The 12079-nt window shown below is 37.3% G+C and overlaps 1 protein-coding gene across 1 annotated transcript in view; it reads left to right on the top strand.

Annotated features, from left to right (window-relative positions):
* The window catches only part of LOC106689477 (cytoplasmic dynein 2 heavy chain 1), a gene marked incomplete at its 5' end in the record, with an annotated part of 31600 nt that extends 22567 nt beyond the window's left edge, over positions 1-9033 (top strand). Inside the window, 5 exons of the mRNA XM_067053080.1 lie at positions 4887-5126; positions 5818-5961; positions 7718-7845; positions 7943-8065; positions 8925-9033. Coding sequence (XP_066909181.1) covers positions 4887-5126; positions 5818-5961; positions 7718-7845; positions 7943-8065; positions 8925-9033 — 744 coding nt within the window. The remainder of the gene's footprint in view (positions 1-4886; positions 5127-5817; positions 5962-7717; positions 7846-7942; positions 8066-8924) is intronic.
* Between the last annotated feature and the right edge of the window lie 3046 nt (positions 9034-12079).

Below are 12079 nucleotides of genomic sequence, written 5' to 3'. Positions count from 1 at the left end.
TAACACGTTTGAACTGCAGTAACATACTGGCTTTATTGGGTTCGGTACATCTCTTTATATACATGCGATCAGCTGATCTCCTCAGTCAGCTGACATCGAAGTAACAGGTGACTAAGGCTGTAACTCCCCCCCACCAGTTTACGAACAATCCTTGTAAACTTCAACTATATGATAAATTAATATAAAATACAACAACAATAACTATTTACAATAAAGTATATACAATAAAGAAAACAAAAGATAGACACTCCTCATAAATGTTTATTACAAACTAAAAGTAAAGCAAAACAAAAATAAAATTATAACTTTATACAATAAAAACAATGGAACATAATTTATGTAGAACATTTCCATAATAAAAGATAAATTAAACAAAATTTAATCACCACTTAAGAAAACATAACATAACAGATAAGTTGAGATGAGGACACTCCGGATTACTCTTGCGCAGGTGTTTCGGTTAGTGGGACTTTAAGTTGTTCAATATGAACGGTCCTGCGCTTTTTGGGTTCTCTAATACTCTCAATAGTTCCAACATTATGTTTTCTTTTTATTATCATCCTGATGGTTCCTCCTACCTAAGTCCCACTAACCGAAACACCTGCACAAGATTAATCCGGAGTGTCCTCATCTCAACTTATCTGTTGTGTTATGTTTTCTTAAGTGGTGATTAATTTTTTTTTTAATTTATCTTTAATTATGGCGATGTACTGAATAAATTACGTTGCATTTTTTTTAATTGTATAAATTCAGGATTTTATTTTTGTTTTGCTTTACTTTTAGTTTGTAATGAGCGATTATGAGGAGTGTCTATCTTTTGTTTTCTTGAATTTGTTAATGGTTCCTGGTACCTGTTTGATCCTAACTTTCTATCTACAACTGTCCCAATTTTTATCATTCCCTTCCTATCTGTGAGGTTTAAATTCTCCTGAGCTACTCTTCGGCCTTTTTCCCTCTCCAATTTTCCCCGGACTTTTTCCTAGTGACATGATTGTTGCTTATCTCGTCACCATCCACCGTCATGCCTTATAATCCCGCCGGATTCCACATAGCCCGAAAAGGATCTCAAACGGCGAAAACCCCGTAACAGTGTGCACCGAATGATTGTATGCCACAATTGCCTTTGGCATTGTATGTCCAGTTCCAGTCCTTGGTCTACCTGGTACAATCGAAGGTGATTGCTCAGCATTACGAGAAGCTGCTTTACGCCTCCTCTACTTTTGGGGTGTCCTGGTGTGTTGAGGTGCCATATCACATCCAAGTCCTTCATTTCCTTTTGTATCAAAGAGTTGTCAAATTCTCTTCCACCATCCAATGAGATGCGTTCCGGAACTCCATAGAACTGAAATCACAAGCGGAGAGCTGCCAATACAACTTCCGATAACCTATCTTGCACCTGGTGCGCCATTGCCGCCTTACTGAAGAGGTCACCTATTTGTACACCTTCCATGTAAATGTGTCGATTTGTAAATCTTTGAGTGGTGCATCTGTGGTAGGTGTCTTCTCCTGTCTTCCTTTAGGAGGATGTGTGCCGCACTTAGCGTAGACAAACCTCGCAGCTTCCTACAACCTCTGAGCGTCTTCCCCACCAAAAGTATCTTCTCTTTAACGCTTGCATAGTCTCATGGATTCCTCGGTGATTTGTTTACCCTGATGATAGGCTAAGGTGACTTCTCGTTGTTGTTCTTCTTCCAGAAGGGTTTCCACCATCAGTTTGCAATGGTTCCAATCTGTTCATCACGCTATAGCCACTTGATCTTCTCCCAAACAGTTTCGTTACCAATATACAGGTGATGCTTTTCTCCAGGCTTCGAAGCATTCTTCAACATTCTACAGATCTGGTCATTCTTCACGCCTGGTTGCAACCAGATCATCGTTATTTTACTTCTCCCGTATTCACTATGTTTAATTTTGGTCATTCTGGTGGTTTTCATCTTCCAAATAATTTGTCTCTTCTTTTCATTAATTATTTCCTCAATGTCATCTGGTCTTTCTTCAGCCAAACTCTCGTTATTCGAAGATTCTTCACTACCATCTTCTTCTGCTTCATCCTGGTCTTCCTCTCTAGGCATCCATTCCCTCATGACTCTGGACGGTTCTCCATTTTCTTGTTCCACAGCGTTTGTGGTTATGACTCGAGATAACCAATTGGCCACCACATTTTCTTTGCCCGGTTTATATATATCTCCTTCCAGTGAGTTATCCTGGCTGACGATTCCTTCAGTTTTCCCACCCACTGGAGTGGTCTATGGTCAGTATGTACCTTAAACCTTCTGCTGAACACATATGGTCTAAAGTGATTGACGGCCCACACTATTCCCAGGAGTTCTCGCTCTATTGCGCTGTATCTACTTTCCGCCTCCATAAGGTACCTGCTGGCATACACCACTGGGTGCTGTTCCCCATCACCCTCCTGAGACAGCACCACTCCTAGCGCATACCCACTCGCATCTGTGGTAATCGTGAATTGCCGATTAAAATCTGGAAAAGCTAGTACTGGCTCTTGCTGCAACCTCTCCATGCACCGTCTAATATTGTCCTCCATCATCGGGGTGACGATCATCTTCCTGCCTTTCTTGAGTAGGTTGTTGAGTGGAACAAGATACTCCGCCATTTCTGGTCCCCAACAACCTCAGAATTCCTTTTATGTCACTAGGTACCGCCATTTTCTGAATAGCTGAAACTTTATCCAGGCCTAGTTTAACTCCCTCCCTAGAAATTGTGTGGCCCAAAAATTTTATTTGTTCCTGCCCCAGCAACTTTTCACCCGACAAGTTGAGCCCAAAATGTCTTATTCTCTGAAACACACTCTTCAAGTGTCGCACGTGTTCAACCTCATTCTTATTGAACACAAGGAGGTCATCCATGTAAATCTGACAGACGGATTAATTCCTCACAGAAACTCGTCCATCAGGCGCTGAAAGGTTATGGGAGCATTTTTGAGGCCAAACGGCATCCTTACAAACTCATAGTGACTCTTTTCAAAAGTGAATGCCATCTTATGTTGATCATTTGGGTGCATTTTAATTTGATGATACCCAGCCTTCAAGTCCAGTGTGCTGAATACCGTCGCAATCTACAATCTCTGTTATAGGCAAACTGCTGTATTCTTATTATTCTGTATTCTCCTCTCATATGGTTGATCTCCAACGTGCGGTAGCCCCTCTGTGGGTACGCTCCTCAGAACTCTCCTCGTGTTCTAGCTGCTTCTCCTTTTCGTCCCCAAGTCCTCCTCTTGCCTTGCTGGCCATCCTCTTGTTCATAGTTCCCTGCTTCAGTTTCTGTTCCTGAAGTCTTGGACATTTCCATGACTTCACTCATGGATCCGTTCGTCCTTCGAGAGATTCCCCTTCTCTGTAATCTCTGTGCACTGACCTCCATCGGTTCAGGCACATTTTACTCTCTCCACCGATACATATAGGGACACTGTCGAGGAATATGTCCCTCTGTTCCACATTCAGAACATCGGGTGCGGGAACATTGTGCTACCAGGTGTCCAGTTTCACCACACCCATGGCACTTACAGTCCTCCCGCCGACCATTGTTTCTGGGTTTAACTTGGCTCCTTCTATTTTCTGTGTTACTATTTCTATCTCTTTGTTCTTTTCTTCTCCAAGGGTTTGGCATGTTCCTTGACCGATGATATTCCATACGAGTCCACCATAGCTCCTCTACTTCCATTTGTGCCTCCACCTCTCTAATTGTATCTATGAGATCTCTCGGCATTCCCTCTTTCTTCCCCAGTTCTTTTGCCAACTGAATCTTCAGTACCATGGATAGGAATTGCATCCGACCCTGTACTTGGATTGTCTTCATCCTCTCGCTGAGTTTATCTTGAATTCTGTTATAGTGTGCCAGGAGCTCTGTGGCATACTGCCCATTAGACTGTCTCGGTTTTTTCATTTCTCTGATCATCATGAATATATCCTACTCTGGAGTCCACCGTCCTCCTCCGAATGCCTTCTTTAATCTTTCTTTGATGATCTTCCAGGAGGTCTCTTCATCTGCCTGAATGTTATTTAGGATACTTCTTTTTACACGGCAGATTACCGCTGCTTTCAGTGCTTTTGTATCGTTGCTGTCCAGTAGATCCTCCGACATCTTCGCTTCTATTTGCCCCCTTTTAAAAAATGATTTTATTCTCCGGTCTCTCCGGTGAATTTTTCTAGATCCGACACCACCTTCCTCAGGTCCTGGGCAGTTGCAGTACGGACCTTGATCCATTCTAGCGTTGTGGCATGAAATTGCGCTAAAGAGACTTCTGGTACTGGTTGAATCTCCTGCCAGCTGCTAAAGTTTGGTTGACTGCAGCTTAAGGTTGGTTGTTTTGGTTCATATTCTCCAGGTTCAGAACTGCTCTTCTCACTATTCTGTTACTAGTCATAATTTAAAGAGAACAATGAAAAAAAAATTTCTTTTAGACTGAAAATTACTCCGGTATCTAAAGTTCCCAGATTTTGGCACCAGTTAAGTATCGATGAAGGCAAAATATCAAAAAAGAGAAGAAAGAATAAGATCTAACCTGTTTGAACTGCTGTAACATACTGGCTTTATTGGGTTCAGTACATCTCTTTATATACATGCGATCAGCTGATCTCCTCAGTCAGCTGACATTGATGTAACAGCTGACTAAGGCTGTAACTTGTGTATATATATAAATCCTCCTTGTATAATACTGTCCAAGAAACAGTACTTCCTTACAGGATACTGAACCTCTGACCCTTCTTGGGTTATAGTAGAACAGATTTTTATATATAAAAATAAAATTTATTTATAAAATCTATATCTGTAGATTTAGATAGGATTTCTTTAGCATTCATTATGGTTATACTTCAATAAATAATTATTTGTTTGAAATAAATTGTTTCTTGTATGATTCTTTTCAGCAATTATTGAAATCTTTAGAAGTAACTAAAGTAAGCAGTGATGAAATAAAAAAGACATTAGCTGAATCAAGTTTACTCAAACAAAATCTTGACAAAGAGCGAGACTATTATAAGCCTTTAGCTGAATATGGAGCTAATCTTTTTTTTGCCTGTATGAACCTTAGTGCTATAAATGCTATGTATCAAATATCTGTAACATCATTTAAAAAACTTTTTGAAGCATCATTATATAAGAATCAGGTGAGCCATTTACTAAAGAATTTTTTTTATATTCAAGTATAGGAAATAAAACCTTGTTTAAAAGAAAAAAATATGGAAATTTATGTAATGTATGGGGTTTATTATTTACAGAAACAAACCCATCTTTAAAAAAAAAATACAATCTAATTTCATCGTAATATTCTTGTACTTTTATGTTTATTTATTTATTTTACTTTTCTCCTCACATTTCCCTTATATAAAATAAAACTCATTCACAGATTATTACTTAGTTGGAAAAGATAGAAAATAAAAATTATATAATAGAATTATGTATTGGATTAAAAAAGAGTAATATACAAAATTTATAAATACCTGTTTTTCAGTGTTGTTTAAAAACTTACATTTAGTAAGCATTTTAGAAACTACTCGTGCTCATCTTTGCTGCTATTTATAAAACTTTTTATTTCTGTGTTCACATAGGTTTTGAATACAAACTTTTCAAATCTCCCACAAATAGTAGTTGTTTATTCATGAATGTTTAAATTTAAATCACAGTTTAAATAAAACATATTAAATCACAGTTTAAATCTTAAGTTTTAATTATTTTGTAAATTTTTTCAAGTTAATTTTACTTTAATTTAAACCAATTTTTTTTTTTTTAATTTTGTAGTTCACAGATTTATTAATTTACAAGTATTGTAATTAATGAAAAATATATTATTTTTTCCAGATTGTAGATGATATGAAGTTTAAATGTCATAATTTATTGATGATGATATATCATCATGTATGTTGTTCACTTTTTAAAGCTGACATTTTAACATTTGCTGTTCACCTTACCCATGTAATGCATCCAGAAAAATTTGAATTTAATGTAAGCAAATTAGTTATTTTTTATTTATATAAAAAAGCAGGAAATAAAAGCTACATTTCATTACAGAAATAAACAAACTTCTATTACTAAATATAAATTTTTCATCCTACTTTATTTCATGGCGTGCTTCTTTTCATCTCTATAACAACAGCTTGCGTTTTCGTTTCTCTTAAACTTAATCTGTACCATTTTAAGTGATTTTCATGAACAATATTCCCATTTTTCATTATCTGTGTATATTGGTTAGGAGTTATGTCTAAAATAGTTTTTAATTATAATGCTCCATTAAATCTTCAGTGTGTCATATTTATGAATCATTATCATAGCTTTGATGTGTAGTTCCATTTATATTTGTGTTATAGTTAAGTCAGTCTTTCATTGATTATTAGTGCAACAGACACATGAAGCAATCTTTGGCCTGCTCAACCGCTTTTACCTAGTCCTTCCTTTCAGTAGCTGGCCTGACAGATATTCCTTCCGGCTTTTTAAAACTTAACTTAATACTTTTAACACTCTCAAACTGTATTTTCCAATTATGTAGTGCATCAGCAGGTAACTGGGCCCTTTCCCTTAAAGTGGGGATCTTTGTATTGTTTTCATTAATCTGGAGACCCATTTTCTTCATTCCATCTCAAGCACTATAAATCTTTTTTTGATGCTTTGTCAAGTCCTCTCCGCAATGACGACAGTGTCTGCAAATGCCATCACTTATGTTATCTTGTTAAAAATTGTTCTATGGTACTTTAGTACAACTATTTTATTATATAACTTAGGATTATGTTGTACAGCAGTGGGAAAAAAGAATTTGAATCCTCTTGTCGCTGTGCTATAATTGACAATTGTTCATATTGTAAGTCAAATGAGCTCAGCTAGAATGTCCATTTCTCTCATAGTATGGTATAATCCCTTCCTGATAACTGAGTCATTTGCAGTTTTATAATCTATAAAGAGTAGCCACATGCAGTTTCCTAAGTTATTCATTTTTTCCATCATCTGCCTTAGTTAGAATGTCTAGTTGTAATTCCATAGGATAAGGCATTTATATAATTCAATTCAGAACACCTTATATCCCATATTTAGTAAATTGATTCCTCTGAGTTGTTACATTGAGTTGCCTTTCTTTTTACAAATTGGTCCAATGATAGGGATGCTATCTGATCCCGGTGCTTTAATTTGTTCTAACTCATCTAAAATTAATTGAATCTCAATGCTGTTAGGTGGAACCAACTCACTCTCATTTTCCTCTTCTGGTAGGTTACCAACCATCTGTTCCTCAATTATTGGATTAAGGAGCTTCTTGAAGTGGTTTCTCCATCTTTATTGTATATCCTGGTCCACAGCTTATAGCTTCAGCATTCCTAATTGTTAAAACCTGCTGTTGTGGTATTAATTTTTTCAAAAAGTTTTCTAGTCTCAATACTCTTTTTTTTGTCTGCCCGCCATGGCTAAAATGATTTAGCTGGCGAAGATGGCCAGAATGCTGGCAACTATCAGTGCGTAGTGAGGAGAAAATGGAGAAGATATGTGTGTGCAGTGAGACGTTAAGAAGTCGTCTGTCTATTTTCAATATAAAAAACAACAGAGAGTAGTTGTTTTGTTTTATGACTTAATAAAAATCACATGTTTCAATTATCGATTTGTGGACCATATACCGCCCGCCTAAAATTTGTTAAAAATTTTAAATAGATACCTACGGGATTAAGGAGAGCTAATTTGATAATTCGTTGCTGACAATCTCCAGTTTTTTGGTTTTTAGATTTGGCACTCTCACGATTCCATCTTGTCCAGAATGTGTGGCGATGATTCTTCCGATAGGCCAAATCTTGAAAAATGTATACTCCTCGTTTATGATTACGAGGTCACTGATGTTAGGGTTTGTTCTTGGTAATGTCCATTGTTGCAGCTGATGCAAATTCTCGATTCTCGATCTTTGCCAACAGTGTTGAGAGATTTACTTCACTACTGGCCATCTCTTCAGTAGGTTGACGTTCTCATCCATAACATCTTCTGGCATGGCAAGGAGTGGTCTACTTAATGCTGTTGGGTTCATTGGTCAAGGGAGTAAGAGTTCGAGAGTTGAAAATGGTTTGAATGTTTGTAAAAAGTGAGCTTGCCTCAGGTTGAGCAAGGTTATGACTGCAACAGGATTTGAACAAGCGGCGTAATAAAAGAGCACACCATTCCGCCCATTTAAAATTTTTAATTTATCTAGTATCAGAGAAATTAGGTATTTGATACCACAGGGAATGCTGCCTATAGAAAACCACTCGAATCATGGAAAAGCGGGAAGAGTAAAACAAGGTATGAAGAGGATATGTGAACAACAGACTTGAGTGTTGGAATGGTAAAAGTAATGAAAGAAGGAGGATTAATTTTATGAGATCTCTGGTGCATGTAATAATTAATCTTATTGTGGGGCATCTGAGACGACAACAGAGGGCAGAAAATAAATAAAGATTGTAAGAAGCTCACAGGAATATTATGGGGAACTTAATTCTAATGAATATTACAACCCTAGCATAACCACTTAGGAAAATTATCGGCTTCCTACGTTCCCCTGGTTATGATGACCGAGTTGGGCGGTTGCAATGCCGATGAGCAATGTGTTCGCTAACTAACCGAAGGAAATATATGAGTTCTTTTTTTAGCTGTAGAGCCTCTTCGAGAGTTACGTGGCAAACAGGAGGAAGGCGGTAATTCATTGAGTACCTCTTAGAGGTAAGGTGCGGTTTTTTAGCTTTCTTATTTAAATTAGTTCCTTCAAACAAATAATATTTGAATTCACGGGAATATGATGAGATTAGGAAATCAGATCTAAGGATATATGTACAAAGAGGCCAAGTGGGTATAAGAAGATAATTAGCTAGAGACCTCTTGGAGGGAGGCCCTATAGAAGATGGTAACCATTGCGAGTCATTTAGTATAAAGTTCACTTCCAATGAAATGTTGTTACATTTATTAAGATCAGATGAAGTTGGGCGATCTGATCTCAAGGGATCAAGGTCATGGAGCACGGTTGGACAAAGAGAACTGCCTGGAGACCTCACAGAAGAGGGTAAGTGCTTTGAGTGATTTTGTATAAAGGAAATATCCAGCGAAATGTCATTGGTTTCATCAGCGTCTAATGGAGTAGACTGATTAGATGTTATGATTTCAGGCTGAGGCAGGCGGGTAGGTTCAGGTTGACCACAGATTGGGGACCTTTTGGAGGTGTACTGCAATTGTGAGTGAAATGGAGGAAAATTATTAGCCAGTAAAAGTGTCGCTAGCATGACTAGAATCTGATGCAGCTGGGCGTTTAGATCCTGGAGTTTTGTCTTGGACGAAAATATTTTCTAACAAAATGTCGTTAGATTTATTAGGATCAGATGTAGTGGAACGATCTGACCTTAGTGATTCAGGAGGACCATGAGGACTGCTAGGAGACCCCAAAGAAGAGGGTAACTGTTGTGAGTTAGTTGGTATGGAGGTAACTTCCAACGAAATGTCAATAAGTGGCTCTGGCACAGCTGAACAGATTGAATGTTTTTGTGTTGTACCACTAAGGAATTTATAAATTTACTACAATGACCCAGGGAACTAGAGTGGGATGTAGAATTGGAACAGGGAGGTGAGCCTGCGACTCCAGAGTTTTGAGGAACATCTTTAGAATTACTGGTTGGGTGAAGTGATCCTTCTACTGTACCTAAATTATAACAATGGTTATTGAGGACTCTCTTAAAGCTTGGACACTTTGTAATTCGGCTATTGTTGATAGAATGAGGACTAGTATGGGTCTTGGTACTGAGTGAAGATAATTGATATGAGCCTTTAAGGCTGCAGAGGCAAGAGGACCCACAGGAGTGGGGTTCATGTAATGTTCATAGATGGCAAGATCTTCATTATAATATTCCTGCATGGATTTAAAGAGGGAAAGATCTTCTTTAGTTGGAAAAAGGTATGAAATATTTGAGTAGGAGGAAAGTTCTTTAAGGGCATCGTAGGCCTCACAGAAGGAAGTGTAACAAGGTCTCAGTTCTAAGAACATACCTTTAAATAAGAATAATTTTTCAGGGTCTTTTGCAATACCTTGCCCTTGAGAAGTACATGTTTTAATCTGGGATAAATAGAAATTTAATTTCTCTTTAAATTTTTCAAATTGAATTTTGATATCCCCTGGTATGTCCATTTTTATTTTGGAGGTGAATGATATGAATAAAAAGGAAACTAGAAGAGAATAAGTGAAGAAAGAAGGTGAGAAAAACAAAATTAATTAATGGCGGAATGGAGCACCTTACAAATATTTTTTTTCTATAAAAAACAATTTAAAAAAAGATGAAATAAAATGTACAGTAACAAAATTCGACAACCGGAGGGCCATGAGAAAAAAATTAATAAGAAAAATATCCGGCCCGGATGGGACCAAAATGTTATGGCGGGTAGGGGTTCAAAAGGAATCTTTACTAGCCCAACCGTGAAAAGAAAAGAATAGTGGAATTTTGTTATTTTTAAATAAGTGAACATAATAAAAAGGAACATAAAATATATAAACTAAAGAGAAAAAAAAGTGAAAAAACACTATTGCAAAATTAAATTAATTAATGAACAAAAGAGAAAAAAAGTCTTATATCACCGGTAATTAATGAGGTTCTGGTTGTGGTTGTCCTGAGTGGATGTTCTCGTGGAGGTAGATCAACAAAAGGACGACCGTCCGGCCGCCTTGTCCTCTTGGAGGATGAGTCGAAGAAGTCCGCCCGCCATGGCTAAAATGATTTAGCTGGCGAAGATGGCCAAAATGCTGGCAACTACGAGTGCGTAGTGAGGAGAAAATGGAGAAGATATGTGTGTGCAGTGAGACGTTAAGAAGTTGTCTGTCTATTTTCAATATAAAAAACAATAGAGAGTAGTTGTTTTGTTTTTTGACTTAATAAAAATCACATGTTTCAATTATCGATTTGTGGACCATATGTTGGCCGCAACAACCATATTATAGACATGGATAAATATCCAGTATTTGTGAATACAAAATTACCTTGTCATTATTAGATATTCAATTAGAAATACCATACTCTAAGGTAATTTATACTTCGCCATAACAATATTTATATCTACTCTGTGAGGATATTGAAATTTACTGTCTCAATGGCATTGTAATGCTCAGAACTACTCTTAATAAGAAAATTGAATAGGAGCTGTCATTTGGACAATCTTTATTATTCATTTTTTAATTACTAATGATTAGTAATAGTAGCCAGCGCAATGTGTGATGTTTAGTAGAAAAGGATTAAAAGTAATTTATGATGCAGCAAAATTTCCTGAAGTGTACATGTACTCCGCCAATGGAAATAGCTACGCGAGGGCCATTGCATTGCCAGTCCCAAGCCTGGATAAAGGAGGAGGGTTAATTCATGGGCCGACTCCCCATGAATTGTAAAAAAGATATTGTTACGAACACTCAACGAAGCCTCAGATGTAGGATTGATTTACAGCAACGACATGGACCTCGGAAACGGACATATAGAATAGGAACCTGGAACATACGTACTTTATACAGAGCTGGGGCTCTTAAAGAGCTTACTGATGTGTCACAGAAGGCCTCTTTGGACATCTTGGCAATACAGGAGATGAGATGGACTTGAAAAGGTGAGATAAAGAGCAAAAATTTCATAATGCTATATAGTGGAAGCGAAAATAAGCATGAATTTGGAGTTGCATTTATGGTCGCAAATCGAATAAAATCCTCAATCCTCGATTTCCAACCAAGTAATGAAAGGCTAAGCAAACTACGCATTAGGGGCCATTTCTGGAACATTAGTTTGATATGTGTTCATGGCCCTACAGAAGAAAAGGATGAAGAGGAGAAAGATATTTTCTATGAGCAACTAGAAGAAGCATATAGTACATTATTATTATTACACTGAGGGTCGGGAATCCCTTCCTCACTTCGACCCAATTGGATCTTTTGTGAGTTACCCCTCTTTCCACTAGAGATCCCATATGAATCCTATGCTTCTTTTGAAGTTAAATAATTCTTTTGGGTTTATTCTAGAAATGTCTTCAGGCTCCATTCTGTCCTGTCCCAGATGCTGTAATCTTCTGAATGCAAGGGCTTCACATTCACACAGAATGTGCTGTGCCT

The sequence above is a fragment of the Halyomorpha halys genome, unplaced genomic scaffold (assembly GCF_000696795.3).
Source record: "Halyomorpha halys isolate HHAL.00 unplaced genomic scaffold, Hhal_1.1 Scaffold1371.1, whole genome shotgun sequence".
NCBI lineage: Eukaryota > Metazoa > Arthropoda > Insecta > Hemiptera > Pentatomidae > Halyomorpha > Halyomorpha halys.
The sequence above is the reverse complement of the archived record's forward strand: the minus strand, read 5'-3'. Positions and strand labels throughout refer to the sequence as shown.